The 25,913-nt window shown below is 53.3% G+C and overlaps 6 protein-coding genes across 6 annotated transcripts; 3 read left to right on the top strand and 3 right to left on the bottom strand.

The window, feature by feature from the left end:
* Positions 1–760: 760 nt before the first annotated feature.
* Positions 761–2,400, bottom strand: HER10_EVM0000753 (uncharacterized protein). Its single transcript, XM_035470521.1, has 3 exons — positions 2,307–2,400; positions 2,071–2,251; positions 761–1,982 (listed from the first exon to the last, which is right to left on the bottom strand). Exons 1-3 carry the CDS (start codon positions 2,322–2,324, stop codon positions 1,216–1,218), a joined length of 966 nt encoding a protein of 321 aa, XP_035334599.1. The 5' UTR covers positions 2,325–2,400; the 3' UTR covers positions 761–1,215.
* A 188-nt stretch (positions 2,401–2,588) lies between these two features.
* On the top strand, positions 2,589–6,892 carry HER10_EVM0001678 (GMP synthase). The gene is made up of 23 exons (XM_035471418.1): positions 2,589–2,936; positions 3,468–3,648; positions 3,701–3,749; positions 3,803–3,815; positions 3,935–3,986; positions 4,052–4,138; positions 4,208–4,230; positions 4,294–4,384; positions 4,509–4,531; positions 4,588–4,593; positions 4,780–4,978; positions 5,032–5,064; positions 5,123–5,264; positions 5,312–5,516; positions 5,638–5,667; positions 5,851–5,934; positions 5,988–6,095; positions 6,151–6,187; positions 6,265–6,290; positions 6,343–6,362; positions 6,457–6,529; positions 6,587–6,674; positions 6,744–6,892. Exons 1-23 carry the CDS (start codon positions 2,742–2,744, stop codon positions 6,746–6,748), a joined length of 1,770 nt encoding a protein of 589 aa, XP_035334667.1. The 5' UTR covers positions 2,589–2,741; the 3' UTR covers positions 6,749–6,892.
* Positions 6,893–9,849: 2,957 nt separating this feature from the next.
* HER10_EVM0001046 (nitric oxide synthase) lies at positions 9,850–13,299 on the top strand (the record flags this gene model as incomplete). The annotated part of the gene is made up of 4 exons (XM_035470807.1): positions 9,850–10,331; positions 10,386–10,934; positions 10,991–11,129; positions 11,194–13,299. The coding sequence occupies 4 exons, from the start codon at positions 9,850–9,852 to the stop codon at positions 13,297–13,299; spliced, it is 3,276 nt and encodes a 1,091-aa protein (XP_035334617.1).
* Positions 13,300–13,776: 477 nt separating this feature from the next.
* Positions 13,777–14,538, bottom strand: HER10_EVM0008292 (uncharacterized protein). Its single transcript, XM_035477819.1, has one exon. It carries the CDS (start codon positions 14,517–14,519, stop codon positions 13,869–13,871), a length of 651 nt encoding a protein of 216 aa, XP_035335148.1. The 5' UTR covers positions 14,520–14,538; the 3' UTR covers positions 13,777–13,868.
* A 494-nt stretch (positions 14,539–15,032) lies between these two features.
* Positions 15,033–18,240, bottom strand: HER10_EVM0011341 (uncharacterized protein). Its single transcript, XM_035483145.1, has 6 exons — positions 17,635–18,240; positions 17,449–17,575; positions 17,259–17,389; positions 16,923–17,203; positions 15,873–16,870; positions 15,033–15,823 (listed from the first exon to the last, which is right to left on the bottom strand). Exons 1-6 carry the CDS (start codon positions 17,655–17,657, stop codon positions 15,281–15,283), a joined length of 2,103 nt encoding a protein of 700 aa, XP_035335364.1. The 5' UTR covers positions 17,658–18,240; the 3' UTR covers positions 15,033–15,280.
* Positions 18,241–18,797: 557 nt separating this feature from the next.
* On the top strand, positions 18,798–25,508 carry HER10_EVM0000608 (uncharacterized protein). Its single transcript, XM_035470382.1, has 4 exons — positions 18,798–18,915; positions 18,978–19,052; positions 19,106–23,067; positions 23,116–25,508. The coding sequence occupies exons 1-4, from the start codon at positions 18,913–18,915 to the stop codon at positions 25,247–25,249; spliced, it is 6,174 nt and encodes a 2,057-aa protein (XP_035334586.1). The 5' UTR covers positions 18,798–18,912; the 3' UTR covers positions 25,250–25,508.
* Positions 25,509–25,913: the final 405 nt, after the last annotated feature.

Genomic DNA, 25,913 nt, shown 5'->3' with positions numbered 1-25,913 from the left:
GGAGTACGGACGGTACCGATGGGCGCAGAGGAGCGACCAGTTTTGGAGGGATTGCGCAATCGGATGTGGTTCTGATGCCAGAGACGTGTGTAATTTTGGATATGATGCGCAATGCGCCTCTTGAGATTTGGACTCGGTTTTTTTTAGACTTTTAATTTCATTGGCACGACCATTTCGAGAAAACGGTAAAGGAAGGGAGTCGAGTTACACAGAAGTACGGGACACTTGAGTTACGTTTGCTAATTGTCAAAGCAGAAGCGCAATAAGAGCAGCACCGAAGAAGGGGGAAACATGGAGTGCTGGGTTAGGCGTACCTAGACATAGGATTTTGGGGCCAGAAACTCACCAGAAAGACTCTGGGCTAACGACAAAGGATGGCTTGCTCGTCTCTGGAGAAAAGAACGGACGGCCAAGCCTGGCTGGTTTTGGTTCTGGTGGTGGTGTTGCTTTAGAAGCCCAAACGACGAGTTGGAGCAGCGAGTTCCCCCGCATTCTTCACTGACGCTACACCGGGCCATGGCCGACCAAAACCGTTCTAGCCGTAGGGCTAACAAAAAGGTTGAGGTGGATGGGATGGTTTGGCAACGTTGGTAAAGGTAAAGGTACCTTATGGCAAAAGGAAGAAAAGAAGCAAAAGTTTGTGGAAGCCCTCAAGGTGCCACGGTGCGCATCTTTTTGCCTTCATCTCTGCATTCTGACTTTGTAGGGGCCGGCAGAGTTGCAACTTGTGCTCTATCACACCGAAACTATTGGCCGACAACTTTTGGCATCGGCAGGCTGGCGTATCCCGGCATCAACGTACCGGCGGGTAAATATCCACCCCAACAATGCGGCAACATTGGATTGTCACTGAGGTGGTCGGGTGTCAATGTCCAGGCCGTGTTTCGGAGACTCTCTTGTCTTCCTCAGTCACTCCCGCCGCTTCACTTTATCTCCCTATTCCACATCTGCGACTTTCAACAACCACCAGACGATTTGGCACGACGTGATCTTCGGAACGGCTCCCTCCATGCATCTCATATCATTGCCGCCCTTGATAAGTTGATGCTGATAACAGAAACCCAATTCTATAGATACACGTATCCGGAGAGATACACTTACAGCAAACTTTCTTAGGTTCCTGTCGCCGTCACCGCCGGTTGTTATCTCTCTCGAAATGCACCCTGCTAATCTCACATATGCACGTTTTCTCTGCTGCTTCTCTTCCGCCCGTCCTTACAGCCCTCCGACAACTTCCGATTCGTCCTTGCCCCGAGTGAGCCAGACCTTTGACATTTCGTACGTGCCCAGGTAGAGACCGCTGCCGACGGCCGTCCACACGGCACGCAACCCTCCACCGCGGAACAACCCGCGCACGCCGTGTCGTCGATACACGTCCCGCGTCACCTTCAAGCTGCCGCGCTTCGGCTTCGACCTAGGACTCGCCGACTTCTCAACATGTGAAGGCGACGAAGTGCTGTGGCTCTTATCGCCGGCTTCTCCCGCGCTCAGCATCATCCGCGTCTTGACGACGTCGCTCGGCGTAGTGATGAAGGCCGCAAACGCGCCCGCTGCGCCCGCGCTGGTACCCGTAACTACGGCTGTTTCTACGAGCCCTTGCTCTTCGCCCTCTGCCCTACCTTGCGACCGAGAGGTCCAGACCGTGTTTCGCACGTGCTCAAAGATGGGGAATTGAATTGCGGTAAAGGGGAGGTTGCGCGCGACGAGGGCTGTGTAGCCGGAGAAGAGACGCCTCTGCGCCCCGGAACTTGTGACTTGTCGCAGGGCCTCGAGGGATGTTGATCGCCTGGTACCGTTGCCGCTGTTGTCTTGCTTCCGTAACATTTGCGCATTTTGCTTGATGACTTCTGCTGGTGCGAGAACTAGGCATGAGCCCATCTCTGCGATGGCCGAGGCCGAGGCATGCACAAACGGTTGAGGGAGCAAATCAGTGCTGGAGATAGTTTTTTTCATGCTTTCATACGTGGCGAAGAATATCCCGGCTGGCAAGTTTGCAAGCTTATCAGTACCGTTCATATCGTATCTCGCCGTGATGCGTGAGAACACATTGGAGACTTTTGATGTACTAACCTGCCGGTAATGTGGCCAGCACCACACTTCCAATGCCCTGGTAAAGGCCCCGGAAGAGGGGCGCTTTGCTTCCTGATGTTGAGGCATACGTCTTGACAAAGTCTTGGCTCTGATATCTGGTCTTGATGGTGTCTAGAGGGTAGACGAGACAGTCTACTGTGAACGCCGCCGCAGCACCGGCCTGGCTCTGTCAGTCGAGAGCGAGGGCTTAACCGCCCCAGGTAGAATGTACTCACAGCGTATATTTCATACATTTTGGAATGTTCTCATGTATTTTGACACCAATATCGATGAGAAGCACTGCTCATGTCTTTGAGATAAGTCGCAAATATCGGCAGGTTTGGCCATGTCACTGGAGCGATGAATGACATCATCCTTGCTGAAATGGGCTCAGTCCAGTGCCCTTGATAGTACTTGCCCTGAGGCATCTGAAAGTGACAATCATTTCACTACATCTGGAGGCTTCCTTGCTTGAGTTTGTTAACACTGCCTTGATTCGTTTGAAGAAAACATCACAAGGAATATTTACAACCATAATCATTTCAGCTTCTTCAACTGCTTGAATTCATTTACACCGATGGAGTGAGTGGCTGGAGCTGTGTGTAGGTAATGTGGCTGAGGTGGACCCCTGGAGCGATAAGATAAGGAACAGAAAGTGCCCCGCCCCCGCCATGCGCTGGTGTGCCGTGCCGGGTCGATTGATTGACTCTGACCAAAACTTTTTTCTCCTCCGCCTTCGTTTTTTCTTCTCGCCGCAAAACACACGACCGCCAACAACACGCATATTCCCATTTTCCAGCAAGCAAGCATTCAAGATGGCGAGCGCTATCGAAGCCGAGGCCGAGGCGCCTCACAACATGTTTGACGTACGTCTACTCCCTTCCCCCTCATCAATGCCCCCCAATGCGACCCCCAGGAACTTTGACTGTGTGGAACCCGCTGCCCACAACACATCGCGGTCACCGACACGACCAGCCAGTACCTCGAAAAAGTGCTAAAATTCTCGAAACCGACCTCCCGAAATCTCCTATTCGCGAGAAGCTCTGCATTGAGTCGACATTGCGAATCGAAATACCCTGCGACAGTCTTGGATCACGACTACTGCCGCGTGCGCGAGTGCAACACAACTTAAGGGCGTAGTGGGAGTCATACCGGAGGAGTCGAAAAAGCAGCAGTCAATTGACCGCGCAGAACTTCCTCAATACCAGAACTTGTATAATCGGGTATGCGACGAGCTTTAGCACACAGCGCGCGCCTATCGAACCCTTCCACTCGAACTCTCGATTCTCCACACAACCACAACGAGTCATCAGGCGTCAACGATGTCGATACAGTCAAAGTTCTTGGGGGCTGCAAAAGTCATGTTGCTTTCGGATAACTGACAAACTGCGATTTAGACCATCCTCGTTCTCGACTTTGGTTCCCAGACCAGCCATCTCATCCTCCGTCGCCTGAGATCCCTCAAGGTCTACGCTGAGATGCTGCCTTGCACAACCAAGCTGGCCGATCTTCCTTTCAAGCCCAAGGGTATCGTTTTGTCTGGCGGTCCCTCATCCGTCTACGACCAGGACTCTCCTCGTAAGGAAACCTCTTGAGCAAGTAGAGTAGAGCTCTTTCTGATACTGTAAAGACGTCGACCCCGCGATCTTTGATCTCGGTGTTCCCATTTTGGGTATCTGGTATGTCAGCCATTACGTTCATTGCGAAAATATGTACTGATTGACCTGTGTAGCTACGGTTGCCAGGTAATACTCGATCCGATATTTTCCCCTGATTTTCGACTGCACAGGGACGCTTCCTCGTCGTACACCATGACTCCGGCGGTACATTCTATCGAGACGAACAGCCGGCTGATTATGCGCAGGAACTTGCCTGGAGAATCAACTCCAAGAACGTGGCTCGTGGAGAGGCCCGAGGTCAGTCACTCTTAGGGGATCAAATTGGGATATAGAACAGTCACTCTGACCTGTCCATTATGCAGAGTACGGTCACGCCGATGTCACTATCCTCAACTCCGGCAACTCCCACACCGATCGCCTCTTCGCTGGTCTGGGAGAGACAATGCAAGGTGAGCGAGCTTCCGAATTTTGCAGACGTCCCTTGATACTCTGTTTCCCAACGCTGACTTTGACGGTAGCATACATGAGTCACTTTGACAAGGTAAATTAGCCTTGGTAGAGAGCGGTTGGACGTTTCCAAGCAGTTGATCTGACATCAATGCAGTTGGTGGCTCTTCCCGAAGGATTCACCGTCGTTGCAAGCACGGCAAACTCTGAGTATGCCGGAATCGCCCACCAGACCAAGCCAATCTACGGTATGTCGATCCCGATCAAGATCCAACATCATGCAGTCTGGCGAATCCACGCCAACTCGTTCTATCATTTATTATCCTCTCTGCGCTTTGGACTATGGCTAAGTTAATACTCTGAATCTTACAGGCGTCCAATTCCACCCTGAGCTGGTTAGTCCTACCAAATTCTCCTGAACCTCTGTAGGAATTCGACTAATTCTTCATAGGAGCACGTAAGTTAAATAACTTCCGAAAATCCTCTTAGCACGGAGGCGTTTTCCTCGCCGAGTACGGCGACCATCTTCCGGCGATCAGCATGGCGCCCGTTATGGGGCCGTTGATTATTATGGAGAACCGCCGGCTCAGACACCATCCGCACAGTTTTGATGACACGAACGCACACTGACATAGCAACTTAGACACCTCGCGGCAGTGAGATCTTGAAGAACTTCGCCGTTGATATCAGTGGTGCCAGACCCAACTGGGTGATGGAGGACTTCATTCAGAAGGAGATCATCCGCATCAGACACCTTGTCGGCGACAAGGCACAGGTCATCGGCGCTGTCTCTGGAGGTGTCGATTCCACTGTCGCCGCCAAGCTTATGAAGGAAGCCATTGGTATGACTGGATGCTCATCCAAGAAGCTCAGGAGGAGACTAACCTTTCATCAGGCGACCGCTTCCACGCCATCCTCGTCGACAACGGTAAGCACTCCAGCACCACAATCAGCGCAAAAACGGCATACTGAGTCCAATGTGATAGGCGTCATGCGTCTTAACGAGTGTGAGCAGGTCAAGGAGACTCTTGAGAAGCACCTTGGCATTAACCTCACCGTCGCTGACGGAGCTGAGTTGTTCCTTGGCCGCCTGAAGGGTGTCACCGAGCCCGAGAAGAAGCGCAAGATGTCAGTATATTTGATTACATGTATTGACCTCTCTAATACGGTAGCAGCATCGGCGCAACCTTCATCGACCTTTTCGAGAAGGAGGCTCTTAGACTGGAGAAGGAGGCCGAGAACACCGAGAATGCCGGACCCATCACTTGGTTCCTCCAGGGCACACTTTACCCCGATCTTATCGAGTCCCTCTCCTTCAAGGGACCCAGTGCGACTATCAAATCTCACCACAACACCGGTGGACTTCCGGAGAAGATGAAGGTAAAGATTCTTCTGAAGCAGCTGGAGTGTTTACGGGAAGGGGGTCTTCCGCTTCCCTGGTCGCTAGACCACACCGCTTCCAATCTCTGTCCTCTGTTTACTCTAGCTAACTTTCTTGCAGCTCAAACTCATCGAGCCCCTCAGAGAATTGGTTCGTTTCCCCAAGCCCTCTTCCGTCCTCATCCTGTGATCTGTCACACTCGGATGACAGTAGGACATGTACTCAAAGCGGGGTTTTGTCTATTTGATCGACACGAAACTGCGTCGCACTTTCACTGCATTTTCGCTCTCGCTTAGAGTATTTTCTGCGTCCCATACTGACTTTCACAAATAGTTCAAGGATGAGGTTAGAGAGTTCGGCAGACAATTGGGCATCCACCAGGATCTGGTCATGCGTCACCCGTTCCCCGGCCCCGGTGTAAGTACCAGATCGCCAGCCGTCCAACACCTAGCTAGTCTAACACCAGTCAGATTGCCATCCGCATTATTGGAGAGGTGACACCCGAGAGAGTCGCCATTGCCCGTGCTGCCGACAACATCTTCATTTCTATGATCAAGGAAGCCGGAATCTACAACGAGGTGAGTGTCAGCCCTTTAACTTTTCTGGCACAGTCGCTTACCGACCATTTTCTAGATGTCCCAAGCATATGCTGCTGTGGATTCCAACAAGGGTACGTCGCCAGACTTTTGGTGTTCAAAACCTGTCACGCCGGCCGGTTTTTTTTACTAACGAGTGATGTCTCTGCAGCTGTTGGAGTTCAAGGTGATGCCAGAGTATGTCCCCCCCTTCCAATATGCGGATAATGCAGATGACTAACTTTCCTAGGTTTACGGCTACATTATCATGTAAGCGCCGTCACCAATGCCCCTCTTGCTAGCAATCTTGCTCGCTTGTCTCCCTGTCATCTCCCTCGATCAATCGGCTGACAATCAATCTTAGTCTCCGCGCCGTTAAGACTCTGGACTTCATGTCCGCGGAGCCTTACGAGTTCGACTTCAACCTCCTCAAGAGGGTATGACTAGCCCCTCCTCCTCCTCGTTGTCTTTGGTTACTGACTTTCATCCTCCAGATCTCGACCCGTATCATCAACGAAGTTGACGGCGTCGCCCGCTGCACATACGACATCACGTCGAAGCCCCCCGGAACGATCGAAATGGGTTCGTAGCTTGAATCACCTATCTCATCTTTGCAGGTACTCATTAGGACCCATCGCTAACTGAGAACAGAGTAAAATTGGGAACTTTGGATAGAACAAGTAGATTCAGGCTTGCAAACTCACGTCTTTTTTCGTCAAAACTTTGGATCCCTCGGTGAATATCAGTCGAGCCGAACCGTGGCATGGATTATCCGCGAGGACGAATCAGAATGTTGCCGCAAAAGCCACGTTGGACGAGAGTTCTATCGTTCGTGTTCGTGTCTTCATCTCGCATCATCATTGCTCAGACTGCATCTAATGGAGCATTTTGACGACTTCAGCATTGTCATTTCCTTCATTCGACCGCAACCAACGTGAAAGCAAGACAGCTTGCGATCCGGCAATGCCCAAAGCAGACGCTGCCTGGCGTGCCCAAGCTAGTCAGCAGTCCGCGCATGTCGATCTCCCTAGTCTGCGAAACCATCCCGCTAACAGAAACAGACGTACCGGTAACACCACTTTGAATTCGCTGGCGTCCAACCCAAATCACACCAATGATGGAGAACTTCCTCGGTTTCTGCTGAGAGCCAAGAACCTTGAGCATCTTTGCTGCACATCTACGACATGACGAGTATCATTCGTCTCTGGAAGGTCTTCATTCCAGCCTTGGCGACGTCGCACCGCTTCGAAAGCCTCTTTTAACGATGCAGCAGCGGCACGTCGAGCTGCACCACCGGTCATCGGCCGAAACGCCCCAACAGCACCATACAATTAACCTGGAAGGACCAGCAAGATACGGAAGGCAGATTTTCAAGGCCCGCCGACTGCGGATTTGCCCTGCAAGAAACCCCGGGTCTGCTTGCTGTCAAGCTCGGTCTTGCAGATCTCATCCGGGCGGGGCGGTCCCATCTTCATGCTGTGCCACCGCCTTGACATCTCGAGTTTGGTTTCACGCAATTTGATGTCATGTTAGAGAAAGAGAGAACGACAGACACTCTTTTCGCGACCGAATGAGTTGATCCTGGAAGCGGCTTCACTCTGTTCTAGAAAATCCCACAATTCGCAACGTCGCACGAAACGCGCCCCGTTTTTAGATTGCTGTTTTAACTTATTTGCCATGTGGTCTTCCAGAAGGCGCTGCTGAAGAGTTGAGGCGAGCGCCTCAGGAACAAGGGGGAGATGAGTTCAGGTTTTGCCTCGTTTCCTGCTCCTGTCTTGGATCACGAATCTCAGCCACCTCGGCTCCAGCTGCGAAGGGCGAATAAGTGAGGGCAAGAAGGCATGGCCTCCACGCGATATTCACGTTCGATAGCCCGCCTTCGTCCGCCTCGAGACCTTCTAGATCAGCGCCTCACTATATTTACTGAAGTTTTGTATTCCCACATACTTATATCGCCTCCTCATGGCCTCCGGAACGAAATTCGCAACCCGGGATCCGAACAGAGACAACGCCACGGGCTCGATAGAACATTCCAAAAGGGTTTCTGTTACATTTCGAAATCGTTAGTTCCAACGATGGAAGGCCATGATTAGCCATCACGGGGGGTAAATGGGCTGACTGTCTAGGCCCGGCTGAGGTCTTGAAAGGCAGCCATGGCTTGAAGAGTCTCATGCAATGGCGTTGACGAGCCACGCGAGTTGCGCGCGCTAGATTCGGCCGCGGAGAAATTGGCAATTAATTACGCCGTATGACAGACGAGACAGGCACACACATAACACGCACACACTTAGCGAACACACGCACACTTGGCGGATGAGGCCCAATGGTCTCGTGATGCATCTGCGCCTAACGCCGAATGGGAGACATTTCACGTCTGGTGGGTGTGAATCGCCTCACTCAGCACGGCTGAGTGTTGGCCCGGAGGATACACTCCTTCGAGTTTGCCGACTTACGCCCAAATGCGACTCTACAGTTGCCAATCATTCGCAGAAAGCCCGCTGCAGTCAGCCGTCAGTTGTATTCATTAGCCAACTTTGTGTCATTTCTTGCGTATAATGTCGCGGATCGTGATCTACAGATAATTACTCAATCGGTGCCGTACGTCTGTGTACTCCGATGGATCGGTACCGTGTAAGTGGTCCTTGGGCCGAGGTTTTGGGAGAGAGAGTAAGGGTTAGAACACAACAAACCAAACACCAGACAGAGAGAGACAAACCCCTCATCGACGATTGAAGCTGTTTGTTTGGGAAAAGGTTAACTTGAGCGGGAAACGGCCGTGCATGTTGTAAGTGAGAAGTGAGAGATTCCCTCAGCTCAGCCTCCTCCTCACCAACAACATTTCGGTCAGCTAACAACATCGGTCCCGAGGACTGCCCTCCATGTCAGATGGAATGGCAGCGCTAGGACGCTCTCATCGCCGTCATCCCCCACTTTCGTAAAAGCCCATGCCCGTTTACTGCCTCGTGTGCAAAATTCCCATGCTTCGTAAACGAACAAGTGTTGACTTTGCGGTGGCTTTGGAACCATACAGCTTGCCCCTTTATTCGGGGGCTGAACAACATTTCTCGACAACCAGCCCTTGCCAATGGATTCAGCCAAAGTTGCACCAGCCTGCCTGAGACAGCATGTACCACCCCGCCTTCACCACATAGTGGTGGTTGTTGATTGTATTACCTCGAGCACGAGGTTGACTGATGTGCAAGCATCTTGTTGGAGGGAAGCGGGCCCATGTGGCTGCTCCAGAAGGAAGGGGGACCGGTGTGTCCAATATCAGACGGTGATGCAAAGCCAAATCAGGAAGATGGACGTCCACGGCAGGGCTCAGCTCTCTCCAAAACACTAAGTCGTCCTAAGATTGCTTTGGTCTCGAGTCTATTGTCCTTTATTTCCTTTGTTTTACATTGGAGTGTTATAAAGTTGGAGGGTTCGTCCACTCTTTTTTTTGGGTTTCCCGTCTGGAAGATCACCAACAACCACTAACTGGCGCTTAAACTTAGTCATTCGCTTGGATGCCGATGCCGCCATCACCAATTTTCACTCAAAGACTCCACTCTGACTCGCACTTTGAATAACACCGATCTACAGACGCACTAAAGTTACTATACCTTATTCTCACTTCTATGCTTTAAGCCTCTTTGGGATCTGTACCCTCAAAAGTCTTGGGGAAAAGAAGTAGTAGTATTCGACTTCCCCGGTCGATATCCCTGTCTTACCAATCTCAACTTACATACTTACACACATACTCACACACGACAAAATGGCGTGTCCATTCCTTCAAGGCACGCTCGCCCAGCCGCCGCGGCAAATCTCAGCGGAACAAGAGTTCGCCAACATCCGCTCACAATACCCATCTCTCTCTTCAACGGGCTGCACGACAAAGTTTTGCCAGTCCGGTCGGATGACGCACATGGACGAGGAGCGCGTCGGCCGGAATCAGTCCTACGCCCAAGTCCGCGAGGATGCGCTCGACTTCCTCCAGCAAATGTACAAGGACGGTCTCATTGACACGGAGCAGCTGCACCACCGGGCACACGAGGTCCTTCAGGAGATTCAAAAGAACTCGACAGAGGGCAAGTTCACAACGGCGTCCGAATGCGGATCGGAGGCGCCACCGGCAGCAACGGTCGGCTTGGTGGGTGGCCTGTGGACGCAGACTTTTGAAGAACTCGAGTTCGGGCTTCGGACGGCTTGGAAGCATGCTCGGAAGTGCATCATGCGATCAGAGTATAGCAACTTGAGGTATGAGAAAGATTCGGAAGCGATTTTGAGTTAGTTACTAATACTCTCTGGCAGGCTATGCGACCTGAGACATGTTCGCACGAGCAAAAAGATGGCCGAGACTCTTATTGAGAACTTGAGAGTGGCCTACAACTCGGGTGAAATCAACCCGACAGTCTTTGTCTTCCCTCCCAGAGACATTGACAGCCGCGGTCCCATGATCTGGAACTCACAACTCTTGTCCTTTGCAGGGGTAAGTCTTTCTCCCCTTCCATACGAGAACCGAACAAGTCGACTAACACGGATAAAGTACCAACAATCAAACGGCACAATCCTCGGAGACCCCGCCAACGTGGAACTCACAAACGCCATTATCGAGCTCGGCTGGACACCGCCGCGCTTCCGCTCACAATGGGATCTGCTTCCCCTTGTCACCATGGCCGAGGGAGAAGAGCCCGTCATCACCGAGCTCCCCAAGGACGCATTCCCTCTGGTGCATATCCGCCATCCCAAGCACCCCGAGCTCGAGACCCTTGGCCTGCGTTGGGTTCCTGCGCCAGCACTCAGCCGCCTTGGCTTTAGCATCGGCGGTGTCCAGTACACCGCTGCGCCCTTTATTGGGTGGTGAGTTTAACTTATTCTGAGGTGCAAGAATTACATCACTGACAAAGCAAACGCAGGTTCATGGACGCCGAGATTGGTGTTCGCAATCTCGCAGATTCCTTCCGCTACAACGCGCTTCCGCAGGTCGCCAAGGCGATTGGCTTGGTCGATGGCGATGTAGATGACCTCCCAGACTACGAGCGTCTGGCGGTGCTGGTAAGCATCTCATCTCTTACATATTGCTTACACCTGAGATGCGTCTGCTAACATTACCAACCAGTCCCGCGCGCAGCTCGAGCTCAACTACGCCACATACTGGTCCTTCGCTCAGGCGGGTGTCAGAATGTCAGATTCCCTTGGCGCGGCCGAGCAATTCGCCCAGTTCGATGACGAGCACCTCATGAACAACGGCTTCCGCCTCCCCTCTGACCCGTACTGGCTGGCACCGCCTCAAGGATCCATCATCCCCATCTGGCACCGCGGCGGCTCACCAAACTACCAACCGAAGCCCTTGATCTGCCGCCACGCCCAAGATCCCATCAAGGCCTGGCGCCGACAACGACAGGCCCGCCCCGCGGCGCGGCCTTCTCACCACTTCGCCTCGGACACGAAGCTCAACATCTCCATCCCCGTGGTGCCGTCCATCTCCCTCACGAGGCCCGTCACGCCAGTCTCCCCCTTCGGCACCGCCTCTTCCCCGCCGACCTTTCTCCCCATCCCTCCTCCGGCCTCGCAGCAGCAGCAGCAGGTATTCAGGCCCACCACGCCTCTGACGCCGTTGAGCCCCCGGGGGCCCGGGCGCAGGATCTATATCGGATTCTGCAGCTCGGGCAACGTCGCGATCAAGCTTTGCAAGAGGCTGTGCGCGCAGCTGCAGCACGCGTGCGACATCAACCCCAAGTTGGGGTCCGTCGTGGTTCCGTGCACGCTCAATGCCCTGCCCATCTCCATGGTCGAGCCCGATGACGTGCTGATCATCGTCGCCAGCACGACGGGTCGCGGTGAGATCCCACAGAACGGCAAGGCCTTCGCCGATGCGCTGGCGAGGAACCCCAAGGCCATCTCGTGCCAGTATGCCATCTTCGCCAACGGCTCGCTGGAGTACGCCGACACCTACAACCAGGCCGCCATGGACATTGAGGAGCTCCTGAGCAAGGGTGACGCCCAGAGACTCATTGGCATGCGTGAAGCCGACACCGCGACAGAGAACCCTCCGTGGTCTGTCCTCGGCCAGTTCTTCGATCAGGTTCTCGCGGGGCTTCAAAAGTCGAGCCCGCCACAAGACGAGAACAAGACGAGTGACGTGCAGCGGACCGCTCGCCAGGCTAGACCCTTTGACACCCGTCCGTGGTTTCTGGCAAAGGTCGTCGGGCAGCCTGTCCTGGGCACCGCCGCGGACGGCATGAAGAGGGTCACCCTCGACCTGGGCGATCGCGAGTACCCGACCATGGGCAGCGTCTGGATTCTGCCGCCAAACTCCCAGAACAAGGTGTCTCGCGTCCTGGGCGCCCTCGGCGTGCAGGCCGACGAGCGGCTGAGTCTTCCCGGTGAACCTACCGTGGGGGAGTTCTTCCAGCGGTTTGCCGACTTGGACCAGCCTTTCAAGTCTACACAGTGGGCGGAGTGGCTGTCTCTTCCCCAGCCGGAGACTCTGGCTAAGGTTCCAATTGAGAATGTGGTCCACCAGATTCCTGCCAACTGGAGACAGTCCGTGACGCTGGACGTGCTGTGCAACGCGATGCCGACGATCCAGCCGAGGGAATACTCCATCGCCTCTGACGGTTCGAGAACGAAGCAAAAGAACGGAAACACGCTGGATCTTCTGGTTCAGCACCACCCCAACGGCAAGTTCTCGGACAAGTATCTCAACTGCTTCGAGACCTTTGGCGCCGCGACCTGCAAGATCCGTCCTTCGTCACACCTGCAGGCCATGGCCGAGAACCAAGACAAGCCGATGATCGTCTTCACAACCGGATCCGGCATGGCTCCTGTCCGCGGACTCCTGCAGAACCGTCTTCAGCGTCTTCGTTCCTCGGGCGACAAGTCCGCCAAGGGCCCCGCGATCAGCCTCTTTGCCGGCTTCAAGGCGGCCGACGAGTCTCTCGTGCGCGAAGCGGTACAGGAAGCAAGCGAGGCCGGCATCCTTGATATCCTCAGGCTGACGGGGAGTAACAAGGAGAAGAGGAGGGCGCAGGATGCGATGCTCGAGGCTGGCGTCAGGGAGAAGCTAGTAAAAAGCATCGAGGATGGCGCTCTCGTGTTTGCGTGCGCTAGGCCGAGGGCCGTTGATGATTTCTTGAATAATTTGAGCGAGGTGTTGGGTCGGGATGCTAGGGAGGTGTTGGGCGATCGGTTTATTGCTGATGTTTACCAGCCTGCTACTTGAGGGCGTTTCTTGAGCCTTTTCTCATTTTCCTTTTTTTTTTCTTTTTTCATGGCATGCGCATTATAGATTAGACGGCGGATTGGGTTGATTTAAAGCGAGGCGTTGGCGGATTTCATATTGTTATAAGAAGGGTGAAGAATCGAATATTCTATGTAGAAGTACTTCATGAAAAGTCATATTAGAATCCAATTAACTTGATCAATAACTCTGTCTTTATGTGGCACCATACATGCTGTAACTGGGCTTTACTTGTGCCTTTAGGTCTAGATAGTTCTCTCTGAATACGATAGTAACGCATCTCGGGTGGCTGATATTTAGTGCTCGGTGACGGAGACCATCCATTTTTGTCCAAGGTATCTCGTAATGCCCTTGATCAATGTTCTTACTTCATTCCCGATTGTATCACTTGATTCCGATTCACGTTGCAGATATGCATATGATTTACAGCCTTTCGGCAGATTCATAACTGTTGTACATCATGATCATAATAACCATACAATGCTTGGTATCCTTCCAGAATCCATAACATAACCAAAGTAATCCCTATCAGACTCCCGAATCCTCACCCTTTACCGAGGGTTCTCGGCCTCAGCAGAAGCCTGCGTCACGCTCTCAGGCGCAATGTTCCCCTCCGCCGAGATGCTATCCGGCACGCTCTCAGGAACATAGTAATCCGAACCGCGGAACTTCTCCCCGCCAACACCAGGCGCCTTGGTGCCCACATTATTCCGCACGGCACCCTCGCCCTGCAGCAGGATATCGTCCTTCTGGTCCTGTGTGCCGAGCGAAGAGATCTTCTTGGCGGGAACGACGTCGTCGTCGTTGTCGGCCGGGTTCTTGGGCGGCTGCTCGGGCTTGTACGAGACGTTGTTGATCGGGTCGCCCTGGACGGTCACCGTGGCGCCCGGGAAGCGATTCTCCGTCTGAATGTTGGAGACGCCGGCGTCGTCGTTGCCCTGGGGGCGGGCGGCGCCCGTTTTGGATTGGTATGTGTTCATGTCGAGTTGGGCCTGGGCTGCCGTCTCCATGAGCTGATCCTTTGAGGGTGCCATTTTTGTATGTTGTAGTTGTAGGATTTGACTTGAGTCGTGGTTTGAAATGTTGGGTATAAGTGGAATGAAATGGTGATCCTTGTGAACGAGTTGTTTGAAGGTTGTGTTTGGAGGCCTGGTCTGCTTGATACTGCAATGATGAGTAGGCATTCTACGGTCTGCAATCATCAACTTATGTACTCTTCTTCGACTCTGATTCAGCCTTGCCATCTCAAGCCAAACCTGGCGACGTCATCTTCGTGATATCACCCATCGCTGTGCGATGAAATCACTACATCCGCCAAATTGTGGTGCTGGTGGGGACGGTTTTATCTCATCGATATCTCATCGACACTGATCGAACTGCCCAGATGCCACGCCACCACCGCATTATCGTCCAAACCCCAGAGACCCTCAATGCGGCCATGATTTGGACAGAAAATCCACGGTTTGACGTAGAGGTGATATCAGTACCCCTTCAAAGCTTTGCTGCGTGATCGGCGCTATACATAGGATGAATCTGAATGAGCGGGCCGGCCCCGGTGGGCTCCGTTCCTACGGGCACTTTGCTCCGGAAAGTTGTTGAGGCCCGCCCAGAATTCTGTTGTAAGCTCATTCTCAGTACACAACCTCTTTGTTCACATCATATTGTCCAATCTGAACTTTCATCTCTCAAGTGAAGAACTAGGTATCATTTGACTCTGCGTTACAGCCCTGAATCCCAAGTAAGGGCAGCCTATGTTTCTTTTTCTTTTTCAATCAAAGCCAGCATAGCGTGCTGTCGAGATGACTTTGATGCACGCTGTGATGGTCGAACATGTGAGTGCCCAACTGCATCCTGCAAATCACATCCTAGGCTTGAAAATCTTGAACCACAAAATCCCTCCGATTCATCAACGCCTTGTTTCCGATGCTATTGCTCGGCCCCTGGCGCGTAAAAACGCCCCAAACTAACCGTCGGTGCCGCTGCTGCGGAAAGTGGCGCAAAGTGCAGCATAGTGATGGGTCAGATCGAGCACGTTCTGAGGGAGGCTGGTGGCTTGGATGATACTTCTGATCTTGACTGCACCCTCGTCCTCAATGAGTGTCCGAACTGTGTGGAGGAGCTCTGGTGAGAACTCAGAGTACCATCTGTACTGCCAGGTGACGAGACGAATGACCGATGCAACGGTTTCGCGAGTGTTCTTGCCCTCCTCAAACACACGGAGGATGCCAGTCAAGGCCTTGGGGCTGAATCTTGCGGCGAGGCATGCTCTATAGGCCTCGACAGCTTCTTCTGGGTGTTGAAGTCTCTCCGCCAGAGAGCCCAGAATTTCCCACTCCTCAGCCGACTTCTTATACTGCATAGATTGCGCGCGATACTGGGCCATTTGCGTGCGCCAGATCGTGTAGACGCGCAGATCCTCATACAACACCATGAAGAGGCTGTCAAGCCAGCGCTCGCAAAGCCGCTTGTTGTTCAGCTTAGAGAGATGGTCGTCGGTCTGCGCACCCTGATTAGTGTTAACATGGCTTCAGCCAAGGGGAAGACTGAACACTTACATTCTCCGCATCGCCCTTCAGTTCACCAGGGTCGATGGCATGGGTAGGCTTCTCCACAGCCTCTGTCTGTCCATTTGGTGCCAATGTCTCGGCAGTGGAATCAGTATCCGCTGGTCTCGCCTTCTTCTCCTCATCTCCCTCTTCGTCGTCACTTTCCGAGTCTGATCGGTCGCCATTCGTTGTCGCGTCTGGGGTTCCACGAAGGCCGTCGGTGCTGGGGTTACGCTGAGGCTGCGAGGTTTCCTGCTTCTCGGAGCGGTATTCGTCCTCCATGACAAAGACTGTGCTTCTAATCTTGAGAAGCTGATCCCATCCAATCTTTGAAGTCATCTCGGTCAGGATGCCGTAAGCCTGCTTGAAGGTTCCCTTATAAACCGAAGCACGAAGGTTCAGGAGACTAGCATCGACCTGCTCAGAGTATCTAGACTCGGGTTCGCTGTCAATCTCATCCAAGCGGGTCTCGGGAAGAGTTGGGAGGTGAACATCCTTGGGCTCAGGCATTTGAGGCGCGTCCTTGTCCTGATATGTGAACATGGGGCAAGAGTTGAGGATGGTCAAGGCATTCTCCCAGTCCTCCATTGCCACGTAGACTTGCGCCAGTCTCGCCCATGTGCCGAATTCACTAGGAGCGGCAATGGTACTGCGGTCGGCGCAGCCCAGGGCCAATCGAAGTCTCTCCTCCTTCAACTCTGGCGTTGCGGCTGTCTGCGCCTTTCTGAGGAGGAACTCGGCTTGCGTATCGAGCATAACGTAGTCCATCGGCGACTCTTTTAGTGCCTGATGCAGCACCTTGACACCTTGGACTTCCTCATTGCCCATGAAGAGGACCTTGGCCAAGAGGGAGGAGACCTCGATGTTTTGGTCTCTGAGTTTCTCGAAGAGGTTGATGCCGGAAGCATGGCGCCCTGTGGTCTGGAAGTACTTCAAGAGGCCCGCGGTCAGGTGGTTCGAGACATTGTTCGGCACTTGAACGACAGAGTCTGAGCCCAGCTGCCAGCCTACGATACCGTTAGCACAGAAACCCTGAATTGTTCTCAGATGTATGCGTACCTCGGAAGAAGAGCTGCTCGGCGGCGCCGAGGAAGCGATGTTCGGTTTCGGTGTTGGTAACAGGGTTGTATCTGCGCACACCCATAATCTTCCGAATCGTCTCTCCGCTACCATCATCCGCGTAAGAGTAGGCTCGAAGGACGCTGCACAGGTAGGTCTCCAGCCACAAGTCATCCGTCGCCTTGCGCTTCTCGCCTCGCTCGTCCACACAGTAGCTTTCGACGGTTCCAGGGATCGTTACATGAACCCGCATGTCGAGTCGAGAGAAGGCATTGTAACAGCTAGCAGAAGATCAGCCACTCGAACTCTGTGTTGATGTTGAAAAGGTTCGCGTACCAGTAGAGACCTTCCGAGATCTTCGTTTGCACAGCCTGGCCATGCTCGCGGTAGGTCAGGGTGTTGATGTAGGCAGCAAGGCTGGCCGAGGACGAAGCGTCGACACCGGTGACGTGGTGGTAGACTCCGATCTACAGCACGACGCTAATTAGCACAGATATAGGTTTGTTGGATGTGAATTATCATTTACCTGCTTGCCAGGGTTTCTCGTGGCCTGCTTCAGGAGATGGACAAGATCGGGAGGGCCAAGCTCCCGAAGGGAGATGAGGGATTCGGTTCGGGCTTCAATTGATTCAGAGAGAATCTCCTCGGTAAGCCTGGCAAACAGATTAGAAATAGAAGCAGTGAACGGATGGAATGGGGATGGTAGACTCACTCGGGCACAGCCGGCGCAACCATGGCGGCGGTTGTTGCGTGTCAAGCTTTGGCGGCGCGCAGTATGGAAGCAATGCTCTCGATGAGGATGGACTGGATACGGTGTTATGAGCGAACGATTCGATGCATGTGTGCGCGCAGGAGAAGGCGCCTATGAGCGATTCTGGCCCGCACGCTCGAGAGAATGGCTGGGAGTAGAGGGAAGGGTGTTGGTGATCGAAGGCGGTTCGAGGTGTGGTCGGTGAGATTGACGAGGGATGGAGGATTGAAGTGCACAGCTTGTGCAAGGTGGACTTGGAGGTGGGATTGCGGCGTGCGGTGCAGCGTGCGGCGTGAACTGGACACTTGGGGAAGGAAGGTAGGTAGGTGGTAACGGTAGGCACTGTGGGCAAGCTTGGACTCCACGACTCTCTGTATTCTTCTCAATAGGTACTTACCTGCTCCGTATTCCGTGCTCCGTATGTGTGCCAGGAGTCTAGGACTGGGAACGTGTTGCCAGCTTGGAACACCTCGATAATGATTGACGTTGTGCAACTGACAGGGAGTTGAGGTCTGTCATTGGCAGGGGACAGACGAGATGGAGAGCAGATGGAGCTGCCACGCTGCTTTGCTGGAGGATGATTGACAGGGCCAACCGCCAAAGAGCCACGATTTAATTAGACCACGGGCGCTTTCCCAAGTTCCATTCGACGGTCGGCGGGACTCAAACGTGGCCGGGCCCAGGACCGGGTGGGTCCAACGCACCTCTACACTACTCCGTACCTGAGGTAGGCGTTACCTAGGTACCTACCTAAGATAGCTGCGTTGCCATGTTCCTGAGGTGCTGAGATGCCAGCTTGAGTTGAATCCTTACGTAAGGCACCTCGCTAGAGTCGCTGCACGGACACTCGAACAGCGCAACCCCTTGAGCCTTGGCCATTGTCCTGTACGGATACAGAGTACCTGAGGTATGCCTATCAGCCTATCAGGGATTTTGGAGGTGGAAGCTTGAAGCTAACCCCTGGCCAGAGTCTGACGCGAAAGCTGTAAGTGCCCTGTGGGCTCTAGGTACCTTCCATGCGATACGTACCGCTAGCAAGCAACCAATTTAACGTTCCTGGATTCAGGTCGCGTCAATCCTCAAAGCCACGCGCATCGATTTTCCCCAAGGTCATTATGGCTGCGCATTCGTCTAGAACCACATCCTTTTGAACATCCGATCCCCTCCTTCATATCGCACATTATTATATAAAGTACATCGCCGTTCTAATCAATCTGGTCGCAAGACCCTGCCGACAATATGGTTCGTCTATGAAATGTCATCAATCATTTGGCCTTGCGACCAAAGCTAATCCCAGCACGTAGCCGGCTTTCCAAGCGATCAACGTCGAAGCCGAGGAGAACTCGGATGATGAGGTCGACACCACCCGCGAGCTGCATGTACGCGCCAATGTATCGCCCCGATATTCCAACCAATACTGACTACTCCCCAGGTCGATGAAGCTCTCAAGCGCTTCCAGAATGCCCTGAAGCTGCATGCTCAAGGCCCTCGATTCTTCGATGAAGCTTCCGACGCCTACGACGATCTCTTCAAGTCCGAAATCTTTAAATACCCCGAGGCCTCTACCGAGTACGAAAGGGCAGAAAGGCAACCAGATCAATTGCTCGCCGATCCCGCTCTCGCCGGCACTCTCGATCTCCAATCCGCCGATGTTGATACCACCGGCAGCAGTCTTCCCCAAGCCTTCTTCCTTGCATACAAGAATCGCGGTCAATTTCTTCTTGATCGCACCCGACATGCCGCCCGAGCCGCCGGAGACGATGCATCTTCTTACTTCGAGAAGGATGATGCGCTCCAAAATATGCATAGCGCTCTGGTTGACTTCAATGCCGCTCTTGACCGCGATCCATCCGATGCAGAGTTGTGGCGTCGTACAGCTCGCGTTGCTGCATCTTTGAAGAGCTCCAGAATCAACAGATACTGCCTCGAAGCTGCCATCGAACTCGACGATGACCCCGCTGTTCTTGAGGTCGAGCCACCATCTTTGGCAGAAGGATTCGCCGGTCAACAACTCAAGGACCAGCTGCAAGCCCTGTCGGACGAGGTCGCCTTGTCTCACCCCATCATGGGTCCTTGGGTAAAGAGAGACATGCCCAACTTCATCAAACGACACATTGATCCCATACCGTATTTGCCGAATCCGATCAAGGAAACTGGGTCCGCCCGCACCAATGTCGAGGAAGCTGGCCTCGCCCGTCTTACTGTAGAGGTCCCAACTGCATCATGGGCCGATTTGGGTATGGCACTCGTGCAGTTCATACTCGAAATGGGGCAGACAAGCCGCGGCATTGTCATTGAGCTTCCTGAAACGGATGACGATGATGACGTGGTTATGGAAAGCCAACCGGAGCAGGAAGTACAAGCAAACGGCTCGGATGGCAAAGAAAAGGGCGAGAACTCGGCACAGGAGGACAAGCAGGAAACTACGGAAAAGACAGAGAGCGTGGAGCCCGCTGCGAAGGAAACTCCCAAACCTGCTGAGAGCACTCGCAAGGGTCGAAGCGCCTCCCAGCCCTCTCGAAAGCGATCACATTCAGCAGCTGGCAATCCCGAGGGCCAAGAGGAGGAGAGCCTCGTCGAAAAAAGGAGTAAGCGTATTAGGAGGCGAGAGACAGCAGCCGCAGAAGAAGTCCCGGACCCAAGCGCCGTGCTTGCGTCCCAGCTGGCCCCTTATCAAGCCGCCGACCAAAATTTGTTCCAAGCTACTAAGAACATGCTGGAAAACATCGGAGTCACGAACCAGGACACTCTAGACCGCATCAGCGAAGTGTTGGACTCCCTTGCTGCAGAGGAACGCGGCGCTTCCATAAAAAACCAAGCGACCATGGATCTCCGCAATGCGATCGTCTCTTTCAGCGAGGAGAATGCGAAAATCTTGCTCAATAAGCAGGCACAGGCATCACTGAGCTTGTCTTCTTTCCTTGAGCATGCCAAAGGGGTTTCTCAGAAGATGTCAATCATACCACCCTTCAAGGAGACGCAGGGCATCACTGCTTTTGTAAAGCGCGTAAATTCCTCCTGGATGACTGCCCAGGATGTTGCGTACGAATGGATCAAGACTATATGTCCCAGCTATCTCCAAACGAAGTGGTCAGATGTCTTGAAGACGGCCGTCGTCCAAGTCATCAGTAGGTTCGATCAGGATATCCTTCAAGCCATCAACTACGACTTGGACCGCGCGAGACAATCAGACGACGCGAACAAGGAATTTGGGTTTGTAAAAAACATCGTCGAGATGCTCTTCGAGATCCACCTTGACGTGTATGAGAGAATCACCAACCCCAACAGTGTCGTTGACTACAGCATCCGCGTTGAAGCCAGGGGTCGCTTGGGTCGATGGCTAGACATGGCTTCAGCTTTGCTGAGGGACGCCGCAGAAGAAGGCAACGAAAACTTGACAGGCCGCTTCCTCTGGGCTGCCATCTTTTCGACAACTCTCACGGAGAACGCGTCGAGAGAGTACATTTTGCAGTGCTGGACAAGTTTACGAGATTTCCTCGCAGAAAGTGGGATTGATCAACTACTCCTTCCGAACAATCCGGTCATACCTGAAATTTCGGAGGCGGCGGCCGATAGAGAGATCTCTAAGCTGACCACTATGGATTTCTTCTTGGGACTCTTCCAGGACAATGTCAGCGACCCAGTCGCCGTCATTGATAACCTTGAGCCCGTCCTGAACCCAGGGTCTGTTTACGTCACCCTGCCATCCGAAGACTCGGCAGAAGACGGAGAAGAGTCATCTGGCCGCTCCAAAACGAAGAAAGTGCCCATCAAGGAGTGTGCAAGCCAGAGCCTCCAGGATCTTTGGAGGTTTTTGCTGGGAACTAGCACGGAACTACGTCTTTTCCTCTGGACACGACTTAGCGACGCGTATGCCAGCATCAAATATTCGACGAAACAGTTCTCATGCCAGCTCAAAGCCATCGAGATGCTCACGGCGGACTTGGAAAGCGACAGTTATCTCAAGAACGCTCCAGAAACTAGGCCGCCGTTAGTGTTGAAGATGCTCAAATCGCTGGATGATTTACTGATCACGGCACTTTCGTTGGCATTGAATGACAGCTCAGCTTACGACATTGTCGACGAAGACCATCTCAAGTCGACATCGGCTGCTCTCATCAAGTTGAGCTGCATGCTTCACGTATCGGCAATGCATGAGGACGAGATTCGCATCGGTATGACACGTGTCCCGCCGAGTAGTCCCTCATTCCAGCCTTTCCTCAACAAGCTGCGTGAGATTCAAGTGCGTGTATGGTGCCTCCAGTACACAGTCGTCAAGGTCGGTGTAAACCAAAACGGAAAGATATTCCCGAATCCTGAGATGGAGTTGGCAGACTTCTTGTCTGCAATTCATCAGGTAATTGGGCTGAGGAAATGCTGTAAAGCCTCAAACAAGATTTTCTTGAAGATGATGCGGGTCGAGTTGCTCAAATTCAAGAAGATCGAAAATTGGGAAGACTATCTTGGGCAAGTGCTTTACGACCTCCACGGTCTCAAACTTGGCGTCGGTGCTGGAGAGGTTCAGGACCATGGCTGCCCCCCAGAGAAGCTCGAGAAGCGCAACGCCATGCAGCTTGTGGACAAGATTACGGTCCTGGCAAGGAGAATGCCCCGAAAGGACCTCCTCAAGTCAGACCTCAAAACGACCATCGAGCACATGCAAGGAGCCATTGGACAGACAAAGTCGACACCTCAGATGATTCACAACCTGAGGAACTTTACCGAGTATCTGAAGCGGCCGATCCACCCCCTTCGGCTTTACCAAGCCCTCACCGGCGGTGTTCAGTTGGACGTCGTAGCTGTAAACACTCCCGAAAGCGCCCTAGCCAGACACGGCTGGTTCTTCCTCCTAGGCATGATTGCCCTGACGAGGTTCAAGCAAGTGGATTTGAGCAAGCGGCAAACGCCAGGTGCAACTGACGACTTACGGCTCGCGGCCACTTTCTTGCGGCTGCAACTTCAGTTCACCCCAGATAAATGGGATGCCTGGTTCCGCCTAGCCGAGTGCTTCGACTACGAGCTCGATGAGGCTGTGTTGTGGTCGGCCGACAAGATGAACAAGGAACGCGGCGAATTGCTCAAATTCCAGCGGAATTCGATTCATTGCTACACCCTGGCGCTGTCCAACTCTTGGGAGGCAGAGATCGATGACGAGGATGAGGATCCGCTCTACGAGCTCTATCATAACTTTGCTATGCGCCTGTACGCATCCAGCCGCGAGCCTCTTGCTATGGAGCCCTTCCAACATGCGGACCAAGAGAGATTCTTCATCGAAAGCGAGGGAAATGGAACCTTCCAAAGGGTCCTTCACGACCAGATGCAAGACTACAAAGTCTGGAAATACGCAGCTGGCTTGTTCAAACGGGCCATGAGACGTAAACCAATGGACTGGAGGTTCGTTGTCCTTCATAATTGCGCCGAAACTTGACTGACTCTGAACAGGAATCCGTACATGCTTACCAAATGCTTGTGGAAAATGTACCAGAAGCCCATTGACCAGCTTAGCAAAAAGGACCGGGAGACCCGCCCATCACTTGAGTACTTGATTTCGGCCCTCGAACACGCCGTCGAAGTTGTTGCGGCGGTGCCCAAATCGCGGCATAGCGATCCTATCTTGGAGCCGCACTACAAGATCGTCTCGATAGTGTACAAATTGGTTGTTCGAGGCGAGTTGAAGCCACAAGAGGGCGCAGACATTCTGTCGAGGCAACCATTTGGTATGGAACTCGGAGACGATATCACTCTTGACGACAACGAAGATTGGGAGGAATACGTGATCCGGAATTTGCATCACTTACGGGATAAGGACAAGTCTAATTGGCAGCACCGTATCATTATGCGTCATGCCCGCCTGCTTTTCGATGAGGATGGCGAATCACCCGAGCTTGTGCAAGCCAAGGCAGCCTTCAATGTCCTTCGAGAATCCATGTTTACCAAGACAATGGTTATGAATGTCTGGAAGTGCGACGCGGAGCGTTCTGGACGCCACCACGTCTATACATCCCAGTATATTCGCTTCATGGTCAAGATTTTGGTGGTCATGAACGACAGAGTGAACTTGGAAATGGTTCTCAGACGACTTCGGAAGAAGGGCGCCGACTTCTACCACTTTGGCGACTTGTGGCAGATGTGCTCCATGGCCTACCTTAGGCTTCTGCGGCAGGGCTTCCAAATTTCTCCTACGTTGGAAGACGCTTTCAAGTCGACGTCGATGGAGGAACTGGAGATCATGGCAGATCGTATCACGGAGTGGGCCGGAGGTCCAGCAACGGACATTCCCGCCTTCAACTGCTTGAAGGAGACAATCGAACTGAAGAAGCTCAACGGCGGCCTCATGAAGGCTGGGGCAATTGACGACCTAATCAATGACTGCTACGCCATCATCTACCAGGAAATCGGCCCTTCGCTGCCCGGCCCCGAGCCTCACGAAGTTCTCGAAGCACGTGCTAGGGCTCGCGCCAGAGAAGAAGCTGATGGCGGCATCGAGCTCAAGCCATCGACTTCCTTGGGCAACCTGCTGAACCCATCATCGGCGCAAGACTCGGGGGCCAATGGTGAAGGTGACAAGACGGCATCGGCACTTGAGGCAGCACCCAGGCGCAGGGCGGGCGTTCGTCGGCCTGATATCATTCGCAAGGCGGAACAGGCGTTTGCCCGGTACGGTGAAGCGCCAAAGCCATCAGTTGCTCCCTCCAAATCTCGTGTGGGTTCGGTTTCGAGTGGCAGGAACGGAACGCGCACTCCCGTTGGAGACGCCGGGGAGGGCAGTGATACCGAGGAGCTCAACGAAGGAGACACCGTCGAAGAGGTCGAGGACACGGAGATGAAGGACGACACTGCCATGGATGTTGATGAAGGGGACGAAACGCTTGCACAGGCCACGGCAGCGTCCAGTCCGCGGGGCAGCATTCACGATTCCGCAGATGATGAGAGTGAACTTAGCGATGTTCCGGATGACTGGGATGAGCAGCCCCCTCCTTCACTCATGTTCCCTAATCTCAGGAAGAGCGTGGATTCTGGTCGCGCCGAAGAGGCGAACAATTCTAGTGATGGCGATGACGAAGAGGGCGAAGACGGTGAAGAGGAAGAGGAGGGTGAAGAGGAAGAGGAGGGTGAGGAGGAGGAAGGAGAAGAAGAAGAGGGCGACGGCGAGGAGGTTGAGGAGGTCGAGGAAGGTGAGGAGGTTGAAGAAGGTGAGGAAGGCGAGGAAGGCGAGGAGGTTGAGGAGGGCGACGAAGCCGAAGAAGGCGACGAGGCCGAAGAAGGCGACGAGGCCGAAGAAGGCGACGAGGCCGAAGGTGAAGAGGGCGACGAGGGCGAGGAAGGCGGAGAGGGTGAAGAGGGTGAAGAGGGCGAAGAGGGTGAAGAGGGCGAAGAAGCTGAAGATGGCGAGGAGACCGAAGAGGCTGAAGAAGGCGATGAGGAAGAAGAGGCCGAAGATGGAGAGGAGGGTGATGAAGATGAGGAAGCCGAAGAGGGTGAAGATGAGGAAGCCGAGGAGGGTGAAGGCGATGGCGAAGAGGAAGACGAAGACGAAGAAGAAGAGGGAGAGGAAGACGAAGATGAGGATGCGTAGAACACTCGACAGTCTTCAGAAACCTTGGCGGACGTCGGGAAGTAATTTCTTGGTGTACAGGCGTTATTTGTCACAGTGTTTTCTCCTTGGTCACATCGGATACCGCACCGGCTAGGTTGTGTCAAGGCGAGTGTGTTCAACAGTCAGAGGTTATATATAGCAAGTGCGATTCATGAGAAGCACACAGTCATCAGCGTTTGGGGTATCCATATATATGAGATGCTCGAAACATGAATTTGAACAGTTCAGTGATTCCACACCGTTGTTTCCAAAATCACTTTTACCTCAAGAACTTAGGTCTGCACTACTTCTCTATTGATCTCTATAAGACAGCAAGCTCATGATCATGTGCACCATTTGGAAGGTAAAGAAGGAGGACTGCCGCCACACGGTGGAGCACGGGACAGACATATGTTCGCGGGGCAGGACTCGCGGTCGGTGTCTGCTGAGTTTGAGGTATGAGACGCGCTGGGAGGCGGGATATTGCAACGATTGTTTGAGGGATGTTGAGAGGCGGAATCAGTATGGATATGCTTGAATATCACGGGAGTCTGGCGTTCAAGCCGGATTTTGGTTTGGACCACTCACTCTTTGGCAAAAGGCTGTAAAGTGCCAGCTCTCAAAGTGCTATCCATACGTCATAATATTCTATCTTCTTTCTTGA

This window comes from Colletotrichum scovillei (genome assembly GCF_011075155.1).
Source record: "Colletotrichum scovillei strain TJNH1 chromosome Unknown Contig00004, whole genome shotgun sequence".
NCBI classification, from domain to species: Eukaryota; Fungi; Ascomycota; class Sordariomycetes; order Glomerellales; family Glomerellaceae; genus Colletotrichum; species Colletotrichum scovillei.
Note: the sequence above shows the minus strand (reverse complement) of the source record. Positions and strands in the feature narration are given on the sequence as shown.

What these genes read in the sequence shown, in the direction of transcription:
- HER10_EVM0000753 (XM_035470521.1), bottom strand. An exon ending in GCTGGCCACATTACCGGCAG is followed by an intron (nt 1,983 to 2,070) that starts GTTAGTACATCA and finishes CAAACTTGCCAG; the next exon opens with CCGGGATATTCTTCGCCACG.
- HER10_EVM0001678 (XM_035471418.1), top strand. Translation starts at nt 2,742, where the DNA reads ATGCGCTGGTGTGCCGTGCCGGGTCGATTGATTGACTCTGACCAAAAC. An exon ending in CGCCTCACAACATGTTTGAC is followed by an intron (nt 2,937 to 3,467) that starts GTACGTCTACTC and finishes ACTGCGATTTAG; the next exon opens with ACCATCCTCGTTCTCGACTT. An exon ending in GGCTCGTGGAGAGGCCCGAG is followed by an intron (nt 3,987 to 4,051) that starts GTCAGTCACTCT and finishes TCCATTATGCAG; the next exon opens with AGTACGGTCACGCCGATGTC.
- HER10_EVM0008292 (XM_035477819.1), bottom strand. Translation starts at nt 14,519, where the DNA reads ATGATTGCAGACCGTAGAATGCCTACTCATCATTGCAGTATCAAGCAG.
- HER10_EVM0011341 (XM_035483145.1), bottom strand. Translation starts at nt 17,657, where the DNA reads ATGGTTGCGCCGGCTGTGCCCGA. An exon ending in ATCTCGGAAGGTCTCTACTG is followed by an intron (nt 17,204 to 17,258) that starts GTACGCGAACCT and finishes ATCTTCTGCTAG; the next exon opens with CTGTTACAATGCCTTCTCTC. An exon ending in CGAGCAGCTCTTCTTCCGAG is followed by an intron (nt 16,871 to 16,922) that starts GTACGCATACAT and finishes ACGGTATCGTAG; the next exon opens with GCTGGCAGCTGGGCTCAGAC.
- HER10_EVM0000608 (XM_035470382.1), top strand. An exon ending in ACACCACCCGCGAGCTGCAT is followed by an intron (nt 19,053 to 19,105) that starts GTACGCGCCAAT and finishes ACTACTCCCCAG; the next exon opens with GTCGATGAAGCTCTCAAGCG. An exon ending in CGTAAACCAATGGACTGGAG is followed by an intron (nt 23,068 to 23,115) that starts GTTCGTTGTCCT and finishes GACTCTGAACAG; the next exon opens with GAATCCGTACATGCTTACCA.